General features: G+C 47.7%; 1 protein-coding gene across 6 annotated transcripts in view; it reads right to left on the reverse strand.

Annotated features, from left to right (window-relative positions):
• Positions 1 to 25,557, reverse strand: part of NMT2 (N-myristoyltransferase 2) — a 250,814-nt gene that overhangs the window by 63,253 nt on the left and 162,004 nt on the right. For 5 of the 6 annotated variants that reach the window (XM_063921460.1, XM_063921459.1, XM_063921458.1 and 2 more), the window contains one exon: positions 17 to 161. In XM_063921460.1, the coding sequence (XP_063777530.1) occupies positions 17 to 146 (130 nt within the window). In that variant the 5' untranslated portion in view covers positions 147 to 161. The remainder of the gene's footprint in view (positions 1 to 16; positions 162 to 25,557) is intronic. The other variant, XM_063921457.1, reaches the window with a different exon arrangement.

Here is a 25,557-nt window from a genome sequence, read left to right on the forward strand (position 1 = left end):
CCTATTGCCAACTTACTAAGTTTTGGTACAGGCTGTGTATCCCAAAACTGGTATTTACGTTTGCTTGCCTCGTCAAGGTTCTTCGCGGGTCCCTGGCAGGCGGAAAGCAGCTCCATAGCTCTCTGAATATCCTGGAGCTTCTGCATTGGAATGGCAGGGTTCTGTAGAGACAAAAAGATTCTGCATTGAGTAAGACATCCTTTACATCTTTGTAACAAATTGAGCAAATAAACAAAATTAAGGCAAAAATAGGATTTTACTTACCTACCAGTAAATCCTTTTCTTGTAGTCCATAAGGGATATTGGGGAGACTTAGTACGATGGGGCATAGACGGGGTCCAAAGGAGCCGGTGCACTTTAAATTTCTTCACTGGGTGTGCTGGCTCCTCCCCTCTATGCCCCCTCCCACAGGCAGTTATAGGTAAAACAGTGCCCGAAGGAGAAAGGACATATATGAGAGAAGGAACATAATAACAATGAGTGGTGAGATTTATGCACCAGCACACCACTAACATACAACAACCAACAACGGCTGGTAACAACAAACAGCAACAGCTGAACAGGTAACCATATAAAAGAGAACCTGCAGAAAAGTCAACGCGCCCAATATCCCTTACGGACTACGAGAAAAGGATTTACCAGTAGGTAATTAAAATCCTATTTTCTCTAGCATCCATAAGGGATATTGGGGAGACTTAGGGGGTAATTCAGAGTTGATCGCAGCAGCAAATGTGTTAGCAGTTGGGCAAAACCATGTGCACTGCAGGGGGGGGGGGCAGATATAACATTTGCAGAGAGAGTTAGATTTGGGTGGGTTATTTCGTTTCTGTGCAGGGTAAATACTGGCTGCTTTATTTTTACACTGCAATTTAGATTTCAGTTTGAATACACCCCACCCAAATCTAACTCTCTCTGCACACATGTTATATCTGTCCCCCCTGCAGTGCACATGGTTTTGCCCAACTGCTAACAAATTTGCTTCTGCAATCAACTCAGAATTAGGTCCTTAGTATGATAGGGACGTCCCAAAGCTTCCAGAATGGGCGGGAACGTGCGGAGACTGCTGCCACACCCTGCCCAAACTGGGAATCCTCTTTGGCCAGGGTATCAAACTTAGTTGCAAGGCCAAGACTCAATGGGCAGCCGCCCAAGAAGAGACCACCGATCTTGTAGAGTGGGCCTTCAGAGACTTATGAACAGGAGAGGCTGCCGACACATAGGCCTGTTGGATAGTAATCCTTAGCCAACGAGCAATGGACTGCTTTGAAGCAGGGCAACCCTTTTTCTGCGCATCATAGAGCACAAACAAGGAATCCGTCTTTCTAACCCGAGCTGTTCGCGTCACATAGATCTTCAAGGCTCGCACAGCATCCAATGCCTCCGGAGGAGCAGAAGTGCAAGAACTGGACGGAACCACAATAGACTGATTCAAATGAAACGCGGAGACAACCTTCGGAAGGAACTGCTGCCTAGTCTTGAGCTCCGCTCTGTACTCGTAATAGACCAAGTAGGTACTTTTACACGATAAGGCCCCCAATTCTGAGACACGTCTAGCAGGAGCCAGGGCCAGTAACATCACAGTCTTCCACGTGAGGTACTTGTCTTCTACCGTCATCAGAGGTTCAAACCAGGAGGACTGTAGAAATTCCACCACATTCAAATCCCAGGGTGCCATAGGCGGCACAAAAGGAGGTTGTATGTGGAGCACCCCTTGCAAGAAGGTCTGAACTTCTGGCAACACTGTCAATTTCTTCTGAAAGAAAATGGAGCAGAAATCTGGACCATAACGGAACCCAGACTTAAGCCCTTATCCACACCAGCCTGCAGGAAACGTAAGAAACGTCCCAAAGTGGAACTCTGCAGGCGGATATGTGCGTTCCTAGCACCAAGAGACTTATCTTCTCCAGATATGATGATAGTGTTTTGACGTCACAGATTTTTGGGCCTGAACCATGGTAGCAATAACCTTCTTGGAAAGGCCCTTGTGAGCTAGGATGTTCCGCTCAACCTCCATGTCGTCATACAAAGTCGCCGTAAGTCCGGGTAGATGACCGGCCCTTGTTGAAGATCTCTTCTTAGTGGTAGAGGCCAAAGGTCTTCGACGGACATGTCCAGAAGATCCGCATACCACGCCCTCCGAGGCAATCAGAATTTCCTGAACTCCCTGATTTCTGATTCGCTTGAGCACCCTTGGGAGCAATGGAATTGGAGGAAACAAGTAGACCAGCCGGGTAAGGCCAAGGCGACGTCAGTGCATCTACTGCCCTCGCCTGAGGGTCCCTGGTTCGTGAGCAATACCAGTGAAGCTTCTTGTTGAGTCAAGAAGCCATCATGTCTATTTGTGGGCAGCCTCACCGGCTGATGATCTGCTGAAACACCTGATGGTGGAGCCCCCACTCTCCCGGGTGGAGATCGTGACGACTCAGGAAGTCCGCTTCCCAGTTGTCCACTCCCGAAATGAAAATTGCTGACATTGCTCTTGCATTTCTTTCCGCATAGAGGAGTATCTTTGACACCTCTCGCATGCAGGCTCTGCTTTTTGTCCCTCCTTGCCGACTGATGTACGCCACTGTGGCGTTGTCCGACTGTACTTGGATCGCGTGATCCTTGGGAAGAGGAGAGGCCTGAAGCAGAGCATTGTAGATCGCCCGAAGTTCCAGAATGTTGATCGGAAGGAGGGCTTTGTGGGCTGACCACCTGCCCTGGAACTAAGTCCCTTGGGTGACAATTCCCCATCCTCTCAGACAAGCATCTGTCGTGAGGAGGATCCAATCCTGAATCCCGAAACTCCAGCCTTCCAGGAGATTGGAGGACTGTAGCCACCACAGGAGGGAATTCCTGGCGTGAGGTGACAGCCGTATCATGCGGTGCATCTGTAGATGTGATCCGGACCACTTGCTCAGGAGATCCAATTGAAATGTTCTGGCATGGAACCTCCGATATTGGATCGCCTCGTATGAGGCAACCATCTTCCCCAACAATCTTATGCAAAGATGGGTAGACACTCGAGCAGGTCGGAGCACCATGCGGACAATCTCCTGAAGTGTTCTTGCTTTGTCCTCCGGGAGGAACATCTTCTGGGCCACAGTTTCCAGTAACATCCCCAGGAACAGGAGCCACTGAGTTGGTTCCAGGTAGGACTTCTGTAAATTGAAAATCCACCCATAATGTGACAGAAGTTGGATAGTGCGGTTGATATGGAGCAATAAAAGCTCCCTGGATCTTGCTTTGATCAGGAGATCGTCCAGGTAAGTGACATTATTGACCCCCTGGACCCGGAGCTGGCACATCATCTCCGCTATTACCTTTGTGAATACCCTCATAGCTGTGGACAGGCCGAAGGGCAGTGCCTAGAACTAGTAGTGATCGTCCAGTAGGGCAAACCTCAGAGAAGCCTGATGAGGTGGCCAAATTGGAATATGAAGGTAGGCGTCCTTGATATCCAGTGAAACCACAAATTTCTGTTCTTCCAGGCCCGAAATCACTGCTCTCAAGGATTCCATTTTGAACTTGAAAACCTTTAGGTAAGGGTTCAAGGACTTTAGATTCAAAACGGGTCTTACCGAACCGTCCGGTTTCGGTACCACAAACAGGTTGGAGTAATAACCCTTTCATCATTGTGGTATTGGTACTGGAACAATGACGTGGGACTTGACCAACTTTTGGATGGCCTGTTGCAACGTAACTTGCTATCCTCCAAAGCTGGTAAGCTTGATTTGAAAAATCGTTGGGGAGGAGCACCGTCAAACTCCAACTTGTAGCGCTGAGAAATAAGGTCCTAGTCCCAGGTATCCTGGCAGGAACCCTCCCGGATGCGGCTGAAGTGACGAAGTCGAGCTCCCACCTCGAGATCCCCTCGAGGTGGGCGGGCACTGTCACGCCGAGGACTTAGTGGAAGCAGAACTGATGCTCTGTTCCTGAGAACCGGTGTTCGCAGGTCTTCTTGTCTTACCTCTGGTGCCTACAGCCGCATTGGAGGCACCCCTGGCCCTAGATCGAAATCTGTTAGACCAAAAGAACTGAACAGATGGCCCCGGGTAGGAACGCCTAGCCAGCAGGGCCCCAGAGGGGAGAAACGTGGATTTCCCACCAGTGACTTTGGAAATCCACGTATCCAACTCAACCCAAAAGAGACATTCCCCAGAAAAGGAAGAGATTCCACACTGCGCTTGGACCCTGCGTCCGCTATCCACTGATGCAACCACAAGGCCCTGCGCACCGACACTGCCATGGCAGAAGTCCTAGCATTAATATTGCCCATCTCCTTGAGCGAGTCAAACAGGACGCGTGCAGTGTTCTGAATGTGCTTCAGGAGAGTCACCGTAGTGACCAGAGGCACATCCACGGAAAGGCCCTCCTGAATTTGAGAAGCCCACGTGTGAATGGCATGGGTCATCCAGCAACCGGCTATGACCGGCCTTTGCGATACACCTGCTGCTGTGTAGATAGACTTTAGTGTAGTCTCTATTTTTCTGTCCCCAGGGTTTATGGTAAAGGAGCCCAGGGCAGGCAACACCACCTTTTTTGACAGTCGAGACACTGATACGTCAACTCCTGGGGGTGCTTCCCAGAATTTCCTACCTTCAGAAGCAAATGAGAAAGTGTGCAAATATCTTTTTGACACTTGGTATGTTTTGTCTGGATTTTTCCAGGCTAACTTAAATAGGTCATCTAACTCTGCAGAATCAGGGAAAGTGACATTGGGCTTGTTTTGTGTAAAGAAAAACAACTGCTGTGACGCAGCGTCCTCTAGAGGGAGTTTTAACACGTCCCGTAAAAGCGGAATCCCCACTTGGGATCCAAGTCCTCAACATCCTCCTGTACATCTTCATCTGAATCAGAGAGTAAGGCAGGTAAAGCATTCTTTTGTGGTCCTGAGTCAGAGAGGAGGGGCTGTGTAATATCTGCCCTAGCAGCTAAGTCTGTAAAAGCCTGTTGTAGTAGCTGAGTTTTCTGAACATTAGCAGTGAGTTGTGATGATATATCAGATATCATATTCTTAAGGGCCCCTAGTCAGGAAGGCTCTTGACGCTCTCCTCCAGTCCCTTCACTGATTTGTGAAGATTGGCTGCATTGTTCACATGAAACAGAATCAGACGATAAGGGAGAGTATCTGGTGTGGCATACACTGCATAGTTTGTGTTTAACCCCTGTTCACAGTAAATCACAATGACATACACATCATACTTGCCTACTCTCCCGGAATGGCCGGGAGGCTCCCGAAAATCGTGTGACCCTCCCAGCCCCCAGGAAGAGCAGCCAAGTCTCCCGATTTCTGTGGTCCCCCCTGCCCGGCCGCCCACTTAGTGAGTAAAGTGGGCGGTCTGTGCAGTCGATGACGCGATTCTTGTTGAATCGTGTCATCATAGCCACGCCCCCTGCAGCATAATGCCGGTAATATCGGCATTACACAGCGGGGGGGCATGACTTAAATCAAACGATACATCAGCCCCACCCCGCCCTCTCTGGTCGTCACTACCCTACCCTGCCCCGCCCCCTGCTGATCCGACCTGGCTGCTCTCTCCCATAGAGAGTAGCCATAAAGTCGGTAAGTATGATACCAATACACACAGACAGTAAAACTTATCACGCCTGCCCTTACTGTATGTTAGAGGAGACGCACAGAGAGAGAAGACCAGCACACCCCAGCTACACAGCCCCAGTGAGGCTGTCAGCTTACTATATCACCGTGAAACACTAATGATTTCTGTCCTGTATAGGACACAGATCGTGTACAATAGCGGCTCTCCCCCTTTGCTACGCGTTGTACCAGTTTTCCAGCTTTTTCTGAGTGTCAGGAGGAGCTGTGTCTGCCTACTGCTGCTGCAGTAAACAGAGGCAGGCGCCAAAATGCCGCTGGTCCCGCTCTGAGGTAGCTCCGCCCCCCCCCCTCCCCAATGGCACCAGAGCTACAGAGTTTTTTATACTGGCAGTGTCTCCTAAAGTGCTTAAAAACATCACACAAGTGCTAGTTCTTCAGGCCGGTGGTGAATTTAACATGAATACAAAAAAAATGCAAAAGATAGTACCCTGCCTCTCTCTTGTTGGCCTATTTCTGAAGTTGGGCCTGGAGCCATGGCTCTATCTACGTCTGTGCCTTCCAGACCACAAAAACAATACAACAGGAATGTAGTAATCTACGCGACTGCACCATCCCCAGCCCTTCGCAATAGGGCAGCTGTCACCACTATCAGCAGCATTGGCCCCAGTGCTTGGCACAGGACATCCCCCTCTACATATGCAGGTAAGCATAGGACGCAATTCTGTATACATGTCCATGGCAAATTTATTCTGCGTGCAAACACTTCGTAACATACATGAACTCATTCAGCCGCAAGTGAGAAGCGACCAAGATGTATGGTGATTTATGTGCAATTTGCTAAAAATCGCTAGCTCCTCCTACAATGGGAATTGTGAGCAAAGCAGAATCAGGCCCATACAGATGTGTCCGCTTACCCGTCACGTCATGTTAAACAGCCCGTTTCGTCACACCATGCCGTGGCGTGACTGGGTAGCGCCGAGCATCTTCCTGTGCAACTTTTTAACATTAAAATGAGTCTTATTCACGAAACAGTGGGATCAGGACGCACGAGCAGCTTATGCTGATTGAAATTATGTGCGGCATACCTGTAATCTGTGTGTGACTGCAGCTGTATCCGCATCCTAGAAAACACTGTAATGTAGCATTTCGTATGTAGATACAGCCACGGTCACCCACAAAATATAGGTATGCCGCATATCATTTTAATCAGCAGAAGCTACTTGTGTGTTCTATCCACATAGCATGATAATAAAGATGACCAACACGGGACCCATCAGCTCAATTACGCCAGGCATCTCCTGCAGTGGGCGTATTGAGCACACCTCTGTAGCTGTGAAACTTGTGTATAATTACATTAAGAATAAGGAAGTGATAAATCAGTGATAAGTGCAAGGTGATAAACGCACCAGCCAATCAGCTCCAACATGCAAATTGCAGTTAGGAGGTGACTGGCTGGTACGTTTATCACCTTGCACTTATCACTGGTTTATCACTTTCTTATGCCTTCTCCAGGTTAATACATCTGCTCCAACTTAATATTCAGATTGTTCAGCTCTACATTTACTTGCACCTCAGTTAACTGTGTGTTTTTTATTTTTAGGTATGCACGCAACCCCTTTACCTGGCACGTAGCAACCCCCCCTCCCCCACCAGGCACGTTGCATGCAGCAGAGCATATGGGTTGACAAGAGAAGATTACACAGCAGAGCACATGGGGTTAACAAAATGAGCAGAGCAAAACAATATGATGTATAGCAGCAGTAGAGAGGAGAGCAGAGGAACAGAGGAAACCATAGAGAATAAGACAGAGGTTGGAGAGGAAGGGAAGGGATTACACATGTGGAAGGCAGAAAAGCAGAGAGCAAAGGTGTCAACACTTCCATGATCAGGTCTGAGCACAGAGGTAGGAAGGGAAGGACAGAGAATTACAGCAGAAGAGTTAATGGAGGGATATGGAGGAGAACATCAGACAGAAAGTGGGGCAGTATGGACGGTGTAATAGATAGCTATACTGCCTCACAGCACTGATGTCATTGGTTCGATTCGCAACATGGCCTTAACTGTGTGGAGTTTGTATATTCTCTCCGTGCTTGTGTGGGTTTCCTCCAGGCACTCCAGTTTCCTCCCACAATCTAAAAATGTACTGGTAGGCTAACTGGCTCCCCAAAAAATAGGAATTAATGCCTACTGGTAATTTCTTTTCTCGTAGTCCGGAGTGGATACTGGGGAACAGTAAGTAAACATGGGTATAGATCGGGTCCACTGGAGCCTGGCACTTTAAGAAACCTTTAGTGTGTGCTGGCTCATCCCCTCTATGCCCCTCCTACCAGACTCAGTCTAGGAAAACTGTGCCCTAGGAGACGGACATACCCTGAGAGGAGGATACAGTACACATAAATAAAAAGCGGTGAGGTCTCAAGCCAACACAAAACCATAATATAGAAAAGCAATGCTAACCGGAACACAGAATAGCAACGCTAACTATAACAAAGGATAGCAAAGCTAACCCAACATGGAAAAGGGACCGCAACGGCGGACCAATCAAGAACACTTACACCAGGTAAGCAGGAATTCGAAGTACTGAGGCGGGCGACCAGTACCCTCTACGGACTACGAGAAGAGGAATTACCGGTAGGTATTAAATTCCTATTTTCTCTAATGTCCTAGTGGATATTGGGAAACAGTAGTTACGCATGGGGATGTCCCAAAGCTCCCAGAACGGGTGGGAGAGTGCCGAGACCCCTGCAAAACCGCCTGACCAAACTGAAGGTCATCACTGGCCAAGTATCGAACCTGTAGAACTTCACATACATGTTCGAACCAGACCAAATAGCTACTCGGCACAACTGTAAGGCCGAGCCACCCCGGTAGTCGCACAGGAAGAACCCACCGACCTAGTGGAGTGGGCCTGTATAGAACTCAGCAGCGGCAGGGCTGCCGAAGTATAGGCTTGTTGGATGGACACCCTGAGCCAACGAGCAATGGACTGCTAGGAAGCAGGACGACCAATATTGTTAGCACTATAAAGGACAAAAAGCAAGTCAGACTTCCTGTGATGAGCAGTCCTCTTGATGTAAAGGTTTCAAAGTCCTCACCACATCCAAGGACTTTGGAGCAAACAAAATGTTGAACGACACAGGAACCACAATAGGTTGATTTACATGAAAGGCCGACACTACCTTCGGCAAAACTGTGGGCGAATCCTTAGGTTCTAAAGCAAGGTAGAGTCAATGGTTTCCTTTGGCGCATAAGGGAAACCAAAGAATGAGGAAGTAATAGTACTTTCCTAACTCAAATGGTACAGTGTTTTATTTGGCGTACCCCCACACACGCTGATATGAAGTAAATTATACACATCAAGGTATCTTTAATAATCCTATGTCAGGATAATTCTGGGTGTCGTACCCCAACTCACACAGCAATGGGAGTCTGGACTCCTATCAAGGTTTCTTTCAAATATCCTCTCACGATAATTCATAAAAATGTATCCTCAATATGTGATGGCCTCGTTCATATGAAAAAACGAGAGAAAAATATCCAATGTGTAATAATTTCTTTATCTTATGTTACATGTAAGATTTACAATTATGGATCATTTCCGTGCCTTAATTATACCTTCATTCATTCCACCACGTGAAATGTCCTTATGATCTTATGATTTCATGTGTACCACCAACACGTGGGTCCTTCACCAGATTATTGATAAGGTATGCGTACCCCTCACTCACACAATAAGTATAGGTGAAACTCCTATAACGGTATCTTTGTATATAAGAAGTATATCTCATGGGCGTACCCCAACTCACACTTAGATATGCAGACTGAATCCCATCAAGGTATCTTTATCTGGTCCATGTTTCACAATTTGTATCAAGCAGAAACAGGCCTGTATGGCAATTCTGTATGGATATGCTTAGCTCCCAAATGTAGGTCCCAAAATAAAAAAGATGCAAAAAGCGGGTCTTACTTCCTCATAAAACATGTGAGTCCCAAAACATCGGTGATTAAAGGATCCGAAAAAAATTATTAAAAACAAACATCAACAAATCTATAAAAATTCATCTAAAAAGTCTCTGAGAAAAGTGCACATGAACCATCTGATATAAATTATTCACATTAAAGGTAAGTATAAATTCATAAAAGTCAATAAAAAATTTCGTTGGAAGAATGGCTACTCACACAGTGGTCAGTCAACGCGTTTCGGTCTTTTGGACCTACATTTGGGAGCTAAGCATATCCATACAGAATTGCCATACAGGCCTGTTTCTGCTTGATACAAATTGTGAAACAAGGACCAGATAAAGATACCTTGATGGGATTCAGTCTGCATATCTATGTGTGAGTTGGGGTACGCCCATGAGATATACTTCTTATATACAAAGATACTGTTATAGGAGTTTCACCTATAGTTATTGTGTGAGTGAGGGGTACGCATACCTTATCAATAATTTGGTGAAGGACCCACGTGTTGGTGGTACACATGAAATCATAAGATCATAAGGACATTTCACGTGGTGGAATGAATGAAGGTGTAATTAAGGCACGGAAATGATCCATAATTGTAAATCTTACATGTAACATAAGATAAAGAAATTATTACACATTGGATATTTTTCTCTCGTTTTTTCATATGAACGAGGCCATCACATATTGAGGATACATTTTTATGAATTATCGTGAGAGGATATTTGAAAGAAACCTTGATAGGAGTCCAGACTCCCATTGCTGTGTGAGTTGGGGTACGACACCCAGAATTATCCTGACATAGGATTATTAAAGATACCTTGATGTGTATAAATTTACTTCATATCAGCGTGAGTGGGGGTACGCCAAATAAAACACCGTACCATTTGAGTTAGGAAAGTACTATTACTTCCTCATTCTTTGGTTTCCCTTATGCGCCAAAGGAAACCATTGACTCTACCTTGCTTTAGATTTGTATAATTCAGTTTGGATTAAGGGGTGATATCCAATTTGAGTCAATAGTTCCCATCAGGCAGCATTCCCCTTGCGCCAATTTGTGGAATTCACAGAAATTTCTTTCCCACTACATACGAATACTTAGGTTCGCCATATCCTTGTGAAATATCAAATACGGGCTCTTATAGGATAAAATCCCCAAACCTTATAGATTTCTTGCAACCTAACAGTCTTCCAGTTAGACATTTCAAGTCCACGCAGTGCAAAGGTTCACACCAGTCAGACTGGAGAAAAATCAAGATCACATCGAGATCCCACTGAACCGTGGGAGGCACGAAAGGTGGTTGAATCTGAAGAACACCCTTCCAGAATGTCTGTACTTCCAGCAACACTGCCAGTTGTTTCTGGAAGAGGAATGAGAGAGGCAAACTCTGGACCTTGATGGAGCCTAAGCTTAGGCCCATATCCACGCCTGCTTGCATGAAAAGTAGAAAACAACCAAGTCGAAAACTCCACATGAGAATATTTTCTGTCCTCACATCAAGAACATAATTCTTCCAGATACAGTGGTAATGCCTTGAAGTAACCGCTCTCCGGGCTTGGACAATTGCGGAAACAACCTTGGAAGGGAGACCTTTTCTGGCTAGAATCTCCCTATCAACTTTCAAGTGTTAAACGAAAGTTCCTTGTTGAAGAAGATGCTTGAGAAATGGCAGAGGCCAGGGTTCCTCCAGAGACATGTCAGGAAGTCTGCATACCAGGCCCCCCAAGGCTAATCCGGGGCAATCAGAATCGCCTGAACGCTTTCACTTCTTAGACTATACAAACTGGTCAGGCCTTGGCGCCGCCAGAGTGTTCACTGCTGCAGTCTGCGGATCCCTTGTTCCGAAAAAGTAACAACATAGCTTCTTGTTGAGACGAGAAGTCATCAGGTCCATCTGCGGAAAGTCCACCTGTGAACTAGTTGCTGAAACACCCGAGGGTGAAGGCCTTATTCTCCTGTAATGAGGCCGAGCCCGCTGAGGAAGTCACCTTCTCAATTTTCCACTTCTGGAATGAATATGGCTGAGATGGCCCTTGCATTGGTCTCCGCCCAGAGGAGAATCTTTGACACCTCTCTCATTGCGGCTCTGCTCCTTGTTCCTCCCTGTCGCTCCACGTATGCCACCGCCGACTGCACCGGGAAGGTTTGATTCCGGAGAAAAGAGGAGGCCTGCAGAATAGCATTGTAATTTGCCCTGAGTTCCATTATATTTATAGGGAGTGCAGATTCTTGACTCGACCATCTCCCCCGGAACTGGGCCCCCTGGTAACAGCCCCCCAACCTCGGAGGCTGGCATCCGTTGCCAGTAGTATCCATGTCTGGGAACTGAAAATCTGACCCTCCAACAAGGTGAGGGACTTGTAGCCACCATAACAGTGAAATCCGAGCTTTTGGCGATAGTTACACTCTGGTACATGTGCAGAAGAAAACCCCGGCCATTTGTCCAGCAGATCCAGCTGGAACGGACGGGCATGAACCAGCCATGCTGGATTGCCTCGGATGAGGCCACCATCTTGCCCAATAATCGAATGGAAAGATGAACAGCTATCTTACGGGGTCAGAGCAGAGAGCGGACCATAGCTTGGACAGTCAAGGCCTCGTCCATTGAAAAGAACACCTTCTGAGACACTGTGTCCAGGATCATTCCCAGGAACTGAATTCGTTGGGACGGTTTCAGGTAAGACTTCCGGAAATTCAGGATCCACCCCTGATCCGTAAGCAGGCGAGTCGTGCGGTCGAAGCTGTGTAGCCTTTACCAGGAGATCGTCCAAGTATGGGACAAAGGCGACTCCCATTATGCGAAACTGCAGCAGCATCTCCACCATGACTTTTGTGAATCCCCTTGGAGCTGTGGAGAGACCCAAAGGTAAACCTGAAACTGGAAGTGGTAGTCCCGTAGAGGGAACCGGAGGTAAGCCTGATGAGGATGCAAAATGGGAATGTAGGTAAGCATCCTTGGCATCCAGGGATACTAGTGATCCCCCTTCCTGCAGACCGGAGACACCGTCCGCATGGTTACCTTGTTGAATTTGAACACCCGCAGATAAGGGTTCAGAATTAAAAAAAAGTAAATAAAAAGAAAATATAATACTGCCCCGAACCCTCCGGTTTCATGCAACAAACAGACTGGCGTACACCCCTGTTATGCCCCGGAGGATGGGACTACAATCCTGTTAGTAGTAGTTTTTGAATGACATCTTGCAAGGTAACTCTTGCTATGGGTGAAGCTGGTAAGCCTGACTTGAAGATCTGAGAGGAGGCAGTGTTTGACATTCCAAACGGCATCCTTGGGATATGAGGTCCCTCACCCAAGGATCCCGGCAGGACAGTGCCCATACCTGGTCGAGCACCTACCAGGAAATCTCCTTGCTGCTGGGGACAACCGTCTCGCGGAAGGCTTTGTGGGTGAGGATCCGGGTCTGGTCCAGAGATCCAGCAGCCGCTGGTGTTCCGGACTCCCCTTGATTTCCTCTGGCAGCATCTGAGGCTCCTCTGATTTTGCCTCTAAACCTAGTTACACAAAAAACTGCCTAGGGGGCCCAGGTTAGGGTTGTCTAGCAGGAGGCGCAGCAGACGGCAGATATGTAGATTTACCAGCAGTCGGCTGAGATATCCACTTGTTCAGTTTTTCCCCAAACAAGGCATCATCTGTAAAAGGAAGATTCTCAACTCTTCTTTAGAATCAGTCTCTGCTAACCATTGTTGCAGCCACAGGGCTCTATGAGCTGATACTGCCATATCAGTGGTACGGCCGTTAATGGTACTCAGGGGCAGATTTATTAAGCTCGGTGAAGTGATAAGCTGGAAGGTGATAAAGGACCAGCCAGTCAGCTCCTGTCATTTTTCAAACCCAGCCTGTGACATAGAATTAGGATCTGATTGGCTGGTCCTTTATCACCTTCCACTTTATCACTTCACTGAGCTTAATAAATCTGCCCCTCAGATCCTTAACAGCCTCACTCAAAGTCTGCAGCATCTTGAATATGTTGTAGTAATGTAACTATCCCACCCTGAGAAAGTGCAAGTAACCCTTCCAAAATATCATCAGACCATTTTACCATGGCTCTAGAAATCCGGCTGCATACTATGGTAGAGCATTGGGCTACTCCTGCTGCAGTATACAATGATTTAAGAGTGGTTTCAATTTTGCTACCAGCTGGTCCTTGAGAGAAATAGCCCCAGGTACAGGTAGCACAAACTTACGTGACAGCCTGAGCAATGAAGTAACCACCCACGGGGTTCTCCCAACCATCCCACCCTCAGGTGGGAAAGGGAAGAATGTATCCACCATTTAAGGGTTTTTATATTTTTATTTCTACACACGCTCTTAAAAGAGATAACTGTCCAGACTGTGACTTGACCTCAAGTACCCATGGTTAGTGAGACTTGTTATCAAAAGAGAAAAAGAGACCACCACACAAGTAGCGCACACAAATAAACAGACCTGTTATCAGTCCACTAGGCTAGAATAGTCATCTTGAGTTTAATTACTTAAGGTGGGTACACACTGGAAGATATATCTGCAGATCAACTGATCTGCAGATATATCTATGGACGGATCGGGCAGTGTGTTGAGCATACACACTGCCCGATCCGTCGGGGACTGACGTCATGAACTGGGCGGGCGTGTACACATGCCTGCCTAGTTTAGCTGTCAATCACCGCCGGCCGCTGCAGCATGTGTACGGGCGGTCGGCCGACCGCACGTACACACACAGCGACGTGCCAATATATTGGTAGATATATTGGCAGTCGGCTGTGCTGCGGGGCCAACGCGATACAACGGATGTGAACAACGGAGTTCACAGACGTATCGGCCGTACACACTGGCCGACGGACCCGCGATATATCGGCCGATATATCGGCCAATGTGTACGGGCCTTTAGAGACAGGGAGGTAGTAGAAATTATTTTATTTTATTTTTTTAAATTTCATGATAACAATTCATTCTCATAAGGGGGGTACACACTGAGAGTTATGTGTTTAAAATCTAAGCAATCTGACTAGATTGCTTAGATTTTAAGCACGGATCTGTTGTGTGTATCCCCCCAGTGATAACGATGCTATCGCCGGTGCTAGATTGTTTTTGCATGCAGGCTCAATCTAGCGGGTCACTCACTTCAGCGCTGTATGAAGTGAGCGGCCCCCCGTTGTCGCCCGCCATCGCTCAGCACATCGCGCTGTGCTGAGCGGGGAGAGATGTGTGCTGAGCGGTCTGTGTTAAGATTGCTCAGCACACATCTCTCCCGCCAGTACTGGCATATACCCTGTCATTGGTGTGAGGAGGGCCTTCCTCATAGAATAAACGAGGGCCTCTTAAGACAGAGTATTATCCCACTCCATGTCCACCGCACCTTAAACACAATCTGGCACGTCATTACAGTCAGATTGGAGTACACGTTGAGTGTGTTTTTATGAGAGACCACCAGGTGGGACTGAGGAGCCTGTCTGCAGTCAGTATCTCCACACACAGAATTTGTAAGAGCCTGCTTACTCTCTGATATTAACCAGCTCTATTTATGTGAAATCATTCCTTGAAATGATTGAAATCCCTTATGGCACTTGTACCCTACTACATTGCATAGCTAAATATAAAAGTAGAGATCCCCTTTGTGAAAGAGGAAAACATTGTGAGGTACACACAGCCTTTATTGCCAGACATTCTGTTTCAGGAAAATTACACACAGTGCAGTTAATTAACACAGGAAACCCCAGTGACTGGAGTGACACAGAGAGGAATGAGACTAAAGGGAGGTACTCACGGAGCGATAATCTAAGCAATCTGACTAGATTGCTTAGATTTTAAGAATGATCTGTCCGTGTGTACCCCCCACAGCGATAGCGATGCGCGGCCCCACTCGTCGCTATCGCTGGTGCTAGATTGACCTGGGTGAAGTGAGCGGCCCCCCGTTGTCGTCCTCCCTCGCTCAGCACATCGCGCTGTGCTGAGCGGGGGGAGAGATGTGTGCTGAACGGTTCTCTCCCCACATCTGCCCATAAATACGGGCCTTAACACACAACCCAAGTCAAAGCCATGCTCTGCTGGATATAATTTCGAGCTTATAAAGCATACTGCATAACGTATATAAAACTATATGCTTACCCCTTACAGTAAAAATAAGAATTTACTTACCGATAATTCTATTTCTCAGAGTCCGTAGTGGATGCTGGGGTTCCTGAAAGGACCATGGGGAATAGCGGCTCCGCAGGAGACAGGGCACAAAAAGTAAAGCTTTAGGATCAGGTGGTGTGTACTGGCTCCTCCCCCTATGACCCTCCTCCAAGCCTCAGTTAGGATACTGTGCCCGGACGAGCGTACACAATAAGGAAGGATTTATGAATCCCGGGTAAGACTCATACCAGCCACACCAATCACACTGTACAACCTGTGATCTGAACCCAGTTAACAGTATGATAACAGCGGAGCCTCTGAAAGATGGCTCACAACAATAATAACCCGATTTTTGTAACTATGTACAAGTATTGCAGATAATCCGCACTTGGGATGGGCGCCCAGCATCCACTACGGACTCCGAGAAATAGAATTATCGGTAAGTAAATTCTTATTTTCTCTATCGTCCTAGTGGATGCTGGGGTTCCTGAAAGGACCATGGGGATTATACCAAAGCTCCCAAACGGGCGGGAGAGTGCGGATGACTCTGCAGCACCGAATGAGAGAACTCCAGGTCCTCCTTAGCCAGGTTATCAAATTTGTAGGATTTTACAAACGTGTTTGCCCCTGACTAAATAGCCGCTCGGCAAAGTTGTAAAGCCGAGACCCCTCGGGCAGCCGCCCAAGATGAGCCCACCTTCCTTGTGGAATGGGCATTTACATATTTTGGCTGTGGCAGGCCTGCCACAGAATGTGCAAGCTGAATTGTATTACACATCCAACTAGCAAAAGTCTGCTTAGAAGCAAGAGCACCCAGTTTGTTGGGTGCATACAGGATAACAGCAAGTCAGTTTTCCTGACTCCAGCCGTCCTGGAACCTATATTTTCAGGGCCCTGACCACATCTAGCAACTTGGAGTCCTCCAAGTCCCTAGTAGGCGCAAGACACCACAATAAGCTGGTTCAGGTGAAACACTGACACCACCTTAGGGAGAGAACTGGGGACGAGTCCGCAGCTCTGCCCTGTCCGAATGGACAAACATATATGGGCTTTTTTGAGAAAAAAACCACCAATTTGACACTCGCCTGGTCCAGGCCAGGGCCAAGAGCATGGTCACTTTTCATGTGAGATGCTTCAAATCCACAGATTTGACTGGTTTTAAACCAATGTGTTTTGAGGAATCCCAGAACTACGTTGAGATTCCACAGTGCCACTGGAGGCACAAAAAGGGGGTTGTATATGCAATACTCCCTTGACAAACTTCTGGACTTCAGGAACTGAAGCCAATTCTTTCTGGAAGAAAAATCGACAGGGCCGAAATTTGAACCTTAATGGACCCCAATTTGAGGCCCATAGACACTCCTGTTTGCAGGAAATGCAGGAATCGACCGAGTTGAAATTTCTTCGTGGGGCCTTCCTGGCCTCACACCACGCAACATATTTTCGCCACATGTGGTGATAATGTTGTGCGGTCACCTCCTTTCTGGCTTTGACCAGGGTAGGAATGACCTCTTCCTGAATGCCTTTTCCCTTAGGATCCGGCGTTCCACCGCCATGCCGTCAAACGCAGCTGCGGTAAGTCTTGGAACAGACATGGTACTTGCTGAAACAAGTCCCTTCTTAGCGGCAGAGGCCATAAGTCCTCTGTGAGCATCTCTTGAAGTTCCGGGTACCAAGTCCTTCTTGGCCAATCCGGAGCCATGAGTATAGTTCTTACTCCTCTACGTCTTATAATTCTCAGTACCTTAGGTATGAAAAGCAGAGGATGGAACACATACACCGACTGGTACACCCACGGTGTTACCAGAACGTCCACAGCTATTGCCTGAGGGTCTCTTAACCTGGCGCAATACCTGTCCCGTTTTTTGTTCAGACGGGACGCCATCATGTCCACCTTTGGTAATTCCCAACGGTTTACAATCATGTGGAAAACTTCCTCATGAAGTTCCCACTCTGCCGGGTGGAGGTCGTGCCTACTGAGGAAGTCTGCTTCCCAGTTTCCATTCCCGGAATGAAACACTGCTGACAGTGCTATCACATGATTTTCCGCCCAGCGAAAAGTCCTTGCAGTTTTTGCCACTGCCCTCCTGCTTCTTGTGCCGCCCTGTCTATTTACGTGGGCGACTGCCGTGATGTTTTATCCCACTGGATCAATACCGGCTGACCTTGAAGCAGAGGTCTTGCTAAGCTTAGAGCATTATAAATTTACCCCTAGCTATATTTATGTGGAGAAAAGTCTCCAGACTTGATCACACTCCCTGGAAATTTTTTCCTTGTGTGACTGCTCCCCAGCCTCTCGGGCTGGCCTCCGTGGTCACCAACATCCAAAACTGAATGCCGAATCTGCGGCCCTCTAGAAGATGAGCACTCTGTAACCACCACAGGAGAGACACCCTTGTCCTTGGATATAGGGTTATCCGCTGATGCATCTGAAGATGCGATCCGGACCATTTGTCCAGCAGATCCCACTGAAAAGTTCTTGCATGAAATCTGCCGACTGGAATTGCTTCGAAGGAAGTCACCATTTTTTTACCATGGCCCTTGTGCAATGATGCACTGATTTTAGGAGGTTCCTGACTAGCTCGGATAACTCCCTGGCTTTCTCTTCCGGGAGAAACACCTTTTTCTGGACTGTGTCCAGAATCATCCCTAAGCACAGGAGACTTGTTGTCGGGATCATGCTACTCCGACCTCCAACTGTTCCCTGGACTTTGCCCTTATCAGGAGATCGTCCAAGTAAGGGATAATTAAGACGCCTTTTCTTCGAAGAAGAACCATCATTTCGGCCATTACCTTGGTAAAGACCCGGGGTGCCGTGGACAATCCAAACGGCAGCGTCTGAAACTGATAGTGACAGTTCTGTACCACGAACCTGAGGTACCCTTAGTGATAAGGGCAAATTTGGGACATGGAGGTAAGCATCCCTGATGTCTCGGGACACCATATAGTCCCCTTCTTCCCGGTTCGTTATCACTGCTCTGAGTGACTCCATCTTGATTTGAACCTTTGTAAGTGTTCAAATTTTTTTAGATTTAGAATAGGTCTCACCTAGCCTTCTGGCTTCAGTACCACAATATAGTGTGGAATAATACCCCTTTTCTTGTTGTAGGAGGGGTAATTTAATTATCACCTGCTGGGAATACAGCTCGTGAATTGTTTCCCATACTGCCTCCTTGTCGGAGGGAGACCTTGGTAAAGCAGACTTCAGGAGCCTGCGCAGGGGAAACGTCTCGACATTCCAATCTGTACCCCTGGGATACTACTTGTAGGATCCAGGGGTCCTGTACGGTCTCAGCGTCATGCTGAGAGCTTGTCAGAAGCGGTGGAACGCTTCTGTTCCTGGGAATGGGCTGCCTGCTGCAGTCTTCTTCCCTTTCCTCTATCCCTGGGCAGATATGACTCTTATAGGCACGAAAGGACTGAAGCTGAAAAGACGGTGTCTTTTTCTGCAGAGATGTGACTTAGGGTAAAAAACGGTGGATTTTCCAGCAGTTGCCGTGGCCACCAGGTCCGATGGACCGACCCCAAATAACTCCTCTTCCTTTATACGGCAATACACCTTTGTGCCGTTTGGAATCTGCATCACCTGACCACTGTCGTGTCCATAAACATCTTCTGGCAGATATGGACATCGCACTTACTCTTGATGCCAGAGTGCAAATATCCCTCTGTGCATCTCGCATATATAGAAATGCATCCTTTAAATGCTCTATAGTCAATAAAATACTGTCCCTGTCAAGGGTATCAATATTTTTAGTCAGGGAATCCGACCAAGCCACCCCAGCTCTGCACATCCAGGCTGAGGCGATCGCTGGTCGCAGTATAACACCAGTATGTGTGTATATACTTTTTATGATATTTTCCAGCCTCCTGTCAGCTGGCTCCTTGAGGACGGCCCTATCTATAGACGGTACCGCCACTTGTTCTGATAAGCGTGTGAGCGCCTTATCCACCCTAAGGGGTGTTTCCCAACGCGCCCTAACTTCTGGCGGGAAAGGGTATACCGCCCATATTTTCTATCGGGGGGAACCCACGCATCATCACACACTTCATTTAATTTATCTGATTCAGGAAAAACTACGGTAGTTTTTTCACATCCCACATAATACCCTCTTTTGTGGTACTTGTAGTATCAGAAATATGTAACACCTCCTTCATTGCCCTTAACGTGTGGCCCTAATAAGGAATACGTTTGTTTATTCACCGTCGACACTGGATTCAGTGTCCCTGTCTGTGTCTGTGTCGACCGACTAAAGTAAACGGGCGTTTTAAAACCCCTGACGGTGTTTTTGAGACGTCTGGACCGGTACTAATTGTTTGTCAGCCGTCTCATGTCGTCAACCGACCTTGCCGCGTGTTGACATTATCACGTAATTCCCTAAATAAGCCATCCATTCCGGTGTCGACTCCCTAGAGAGTGACATCACCATTACAGGCAATTGCTCCGCCTCCTCACCAACATCGTCCTCATACATGTCGACACACACGTACCGACACACAGCACACACACAGGGAATGCTCTGATAGAGGACAGGACCTACTAGCCCTTTGGAGAGACAGAGGGAGAGTTTGCCAGCACACACCAAAAACGCTATAATTATATAGGGACAACCTTATATAAGTGTTTTCCCTTATAGCATCTTTTTTATATATTTCTAACGCCAAATTAGTGCCCCCCCTCTCTGTTTTAACCCTGTTTCTGTAGTGCAGTGCAGGGGAGAGCCTGGGAGCCTTCCCTCCAGCCTTTCTGTGAGGGAAAATGGCGCTGTGTGCTGAGGAGATAGGCCCCGCCCCTTTTTCGGCGGCCTCGTCTCCCGCTCTTAACGGATTCTGGCAGGGGTTAAATATCTCCATATAGCCCCCGGAGGCTATATGTGAGGTATTTTTAGCCAAAAATAGGTTTTCATTGCCTCCCAGGGCGCCCCCCTTCCAGCGCCCTGCACCCTCAGTGACTGCCGTGTGAAGTGTGCTGAGAGGAAATGGCGCACAGCTGCAGTGCTGTGCGCTACCTTAAGAAGACTGAGGAGTCTTCATGCCGCCGATTCTGGACCTTCTTCTTGTTTCAGCATCTGCAAGGGGGCCGGCGGCGAGGCTCCGGTGACCATCCAGGCTGTACCTGTGATCGTCCCTCTGGAGCTAATGTCCAGTAGCCAAAGAAGCCAATCCATCCTGCACGCAGGTGAGTTCACTTCTTCTCCCCTAAGTCCCTCGTTGCAGTGATCCTGTTGCCAGCAGGACTCACTGTAAAATAAAAAACCTAAGCTAAACTTTTCTAAGCAGCTCTTTAGGAGAGCCACCTAGATTGCACCCTTCTCGGCCGGGCACAAAAATCTAACTGAGGCTTGGAGGAGGGTCATAGGGGGAGGAGCCAGTGCACACCACCTGATCCTAAAGCTTTACTTTTTGTGCCCTGTCTCCTGCGGAGCCGCTATTCCCCATGGTCCTTTCAGGAACCCCAGCATCCACTAGGACGATAGAGAAAACCCCCTGTATCAGTACAACTATGTTTAACAGGGTCTGTGGAGGAGCAGCGCTTGCATGCAGCCTAGAGATCAGCCGCAGCTGGAAATGGTGCCATTCAGTGTCTAGACCCGCTCTCCGGGAAGCCCCGCCCCTTCAATGGCGCACGTCCCTCACAAGATTATACTGGCATTATTTATATAAAAAGGAGTTTAATAACCCCTTTTACCGTGTAAAGGAAGTTTAATAACCCCTTTATGTGTGCCAGTCTGGGGTTTGCGGCCGGCACCGCAGCTCGTGACCGCTGCTCACTTATGCCGCCATATGTCACCGGGGACCCGCTAACCGGGACCCCGGTGTGATCACTCACCACACCAGCATCTGTTAGGGGGTCGTGCAATGCTGCAGGCGTGTGCACACGCAGTGTGGTATGTTAAACAGCACCTCAGGAGCTCAGTTTCCTGTCAGCTGGGATTACGAACCAGTAACCCTCAGGAGGTTGGTTTGGTCTCCCCCCCTAAGTCCCACGACGCAGGTAGACTGGTTGCCAACCAGGACTACCTGAAAATAACAAACTAAAATAAAGATTTGAAGAAAACTCTGGAGCTCCAGAGAAATGTACCCGTCTCCTTGTGCACATTTTTCTAAACTGAGTCTGGTAGGAGGGGCATAGAGGGGAGGAGCCAGCACACACTAATGATTTTTTAAAGTACCAGGCTCCAGTGGACCCAATCTATACCCATGTGTAACTACTGTTCCCCAATATCCACTAGGACGTTAGAGAAAATGAACCCTAGCGTGAATGTGTGTGTGTATACATGTGGTAGGGAATATAGAATGTAAGCTCCACCGGGGCAGGGACTGATGTGAATGACCAAATATTCTCTGTAAAAGCGCTGCGGAATATGTGTGCGCTATATAAATAAATAGAAGACTCTGCAGAGTGTCATGACCAACAGGGAGGAATTGGGAAATAGGAAGCTACCTAACGTGCTGTGTGAGAGGCCTGATGAAGGCCTTACTGCACCGGTGCTAGATTGGCTGGGTGAAATGAGCGGCCCACCGTGTCCGCCTCCCCCCCTCGTTCAGCATATTGCGCTGTGCTGAGCGGGGGGGAGAGATGTGTGCTGAGCGGTCTGTGCTAGACCACTCAGCACACATCTCTGGGGAAATCTCCCCGTCAGTACGGCCCTTTAGGGAATGCACCTCTTCCTCAGACATGTTCTGTATCCACAACCAAGTCCAGTCTGAAGTGATGTAGTAGTAGTACTGTAATGTACGCTCTCTGGTATATAGCTATAGGGGTATATGCAATTGCCGGCGAATCGCGGCAATTTTTCGCCCATTTTTTAATTAGACGCAATTCGACTGTCGAATTCCGGCAAGTGGGTGCTGGAATTCAACATATTCAATAAAAAACGGATTCGACAGTCCCGCTGTCGAAAAACGGCCGATTTGACGGATCGAGCCGGTCCTGGTTCTAAAAATCCGGGGGAAAAACTGACAGGGGATCCCCCGTATTTTTAAAACCAGCACCGGGCTCTGCGCCTGGTGCTGGTGCAAAAAATACGGGGGACAAAAAGAGTAGGGGTCCCCCGTATTTTTTACACCAGCATCGGGCTCCACTAGCTGGGTAGATAATGCCACAGCCGGGGGTCACTTTTATACAGCGCCCTGCGGCCGTGGCATTAAATACGCAACTAGTCACCCCTGGCCGGGGTACCCTGGAGGAGTGGGGACGCCTTCAATCAAGGGGTCCCCCCCCCCCCCTCCAGCCACCTAAGGGCCAGGGGTGAAGCCCGAGGCTGTCCCCCCCATCCAAGGGCTGCGGATGGGGGGCTGATAGCCTTTTGAAAAAATGAAAGAATATTGTTTTTTCCAGTAGTACTACAAGTCCCAGCAAGCCGCCCCCCCCCCCCCCGCCGCAAGCTGGTACTTGGAGAACCACAAGTACCAGCATGCGGGAGAAAAATGGGCCCGCTGGTACCTGTAGTTCTACTGGAAAAAAAATACCCAAATAAAAACAGGAGACACACACCGTGAAAGTAAAACTTTATTTCACACCTGCCGACACACACATACTTACCTATGTTGACCCGCCGACTAGCACGTCTCCAACGATCCGGGGTACCTGTGAATAAAATTATACTCACCTGATCCAGTGTCCAGATTATACTCCACGTACTTGGCAAAAAAAAAAAAAAAAAACGAACACCCGGACCAGGCGAACTGAAAGGGGTCCCATGTTTACACATGGGACCCCTTTCCCCGAATGCAGAGACCCCCGTGACTCCTGTCACAGAAAGGTCTCTTCAGCCAATCAGGAAGCGCCACTTCGTGGCACTCACCTGATTGGCTCTGCGCGTCTAAGCTCAGACGCGCATTGCACAGCTCCATCCATTACTTTCAATGGTGGGAACTTTGCGGTCAGCGGTGAGGTCACCCGCGGTCAGCCGCTGACCGCGGGTAACCCCACCGCTGACCGCAAAGTTTCCACTATTGAAACTAATGGAGGGAGCTGTGCGATGCGCTGTCTGCCAGCTCAGACGCGCATACAGCAATCTGGAGAGTGTCACGAAGTGGCGCTTCCTGATTAGCTGAAGGGACCCTCTGTGACAGCAGTCACGGGGGGGTCTCTGCATTCGGGGAAAGGGGTCCCATGTGTAAACATGGGACCCCTTTCAGTCCGCCTGGTCCGGGTGCTCGTTTTTTTTTTTTTTTTTGCCAAGTACGTGGATTATAATAAAAGACCACAGGACACTGGATCAGGTGAGTATAATTTTATTTTCAGGTACACCGTGGATTCTACTTGGACAAGTGGACAGAGGTCGGCGTGTGAACATAGGTAAGTATGTGTGTAATAAAGTTTTACTCTCACGGTGTGCGTGTCCTGTTTTTATTTGGGTATTTTTTTTCCAGTATAACTACAGGTACCAGCGGGCCCATTTTTCTCCCGCATGCTAGTACTTGTGGTTCTCCAAGTACCAGCTTGCGGGGGAGGCTTGCTGGGACTTGTAGTACTACTGGAAAAACCAACATTCGTTCATTTTATCAAAAGGCTATCAGCCCCCCATCCGCAGCCCTTGGATGGGGGGGGACAGCCTCGGGCTTCACCCCTGGCCCTTGGGTGGCTGGAGGGGGGGGGACCCCTTGATTGAAGGGCTCCCCACTCCTCCAGGGTACCCCGGCCAGGGGTGACTAGTTGCGTATTTAATGCCACGGCCGCAGGGCGCTGTATAAAAGTGACCCCCGGCTGTGGCATTATCTACCCAGCTAGTGGAGCCCGATGCTGGTGTTAAAAATACGGGGGACCCCTACGCTTTTTGTCCCCCGTATTTTTTGCACCAGCACCAGGCGCAGAGCCCGGTGCTGGTTTTAAAAATACGGGGGATCCCATGTCAGTTTTGTCCCCGGATTTTTAGAACCAGGGCCGGCTCGAAGAGCCCGAGGCTGGTTATGCTTAGGAGGGGGGACCCCACGCATTTTTTTTTCTGATTTTTACCATTCCATTAAAAAAAAATAATAATAATAATAATAATAATATTTTTAAAAATATATAAATAATACTTGTGCCTCCAAAATAGACAAACCAAGTACCTAATCCCTTCTAATATAAATAGATATGCTATTACCAATTAAAAAAACACAAAAAAAAACATGTTTTTAAATTTTTTTATTAGATTCCTCCAGCAAAGTGTGGCGGATTGAAAATGACGAATTTACTGTCTAAAAGCACTGTTGTCGAATTTACAATCTTCAATTGAATATACTTTTGTCGAAATGCCGCATTTGTACCATTGCAGAAATGTCGAATTTGACAAAAGTCGAATTTTGAAAGTCCGTTTTTTTGACGAAAAGTAGTGAATTGCATTGTCGAATTTTATTTTTTTTGCGAAAATGTCCCGTTTTTCGACATTTTCGCAATTGCATATACCCCATAGTCTGTTATTCAGACCTTGTTTACGGCCATCACAGGCTGCACACTGGCGTGGTTAATCTATGTATTCCAGGTTGGCAAACTAACGTGGGCTTATTCGGTGTGCCCAAGCCTCTGTGATGTGATGTGATGTGCGTGTAGTTAGTGGTCCTGTACCTGCAATTACAGATATTTTATAGACACCATTTTTCTCCATATACAGATTATGGAGTAATATAGGATACCTGCCCAGTGCAAGCCACTGCTCTCTTTATAAATAAACGGTTTGCTTTCCTTGTCCCCAGTGACCCCGGGAAAAGCACCTGCTGGGAACAGCTGAAAATAAATAATTCAGAGCAAAGGTACATAACACTTTTCTGTCTCTCACTAAACACATTCTGCACCATGGGCGGCAGATATGTAAATGAGGACCACAAGACCGAAGGACAAATTAGGCTGTACTTACAGTACGTGCTAGTGGTTACAATCATATTACGGAAGTAAGATTATTAGTTAGATATTAATAGAATTTTTTTTTTGACTATTAGATCTGAACATATTTG

Source organism: Pseudophryne corroboree, chromosome 5 (assembly GCF_028390025.1).
Source record: "Pseudophryne corroboree isolate aPseCor3 chromosome 5, aPseCor3.hap2, whole genome shotgun sequence".
Taxonomy (NCBI): Eukaryota; Metazoa; Chordata; class Amphibia; order Anura; family Myobatrachidae; genus Pseudophryne; species Pseudophryne corroboree.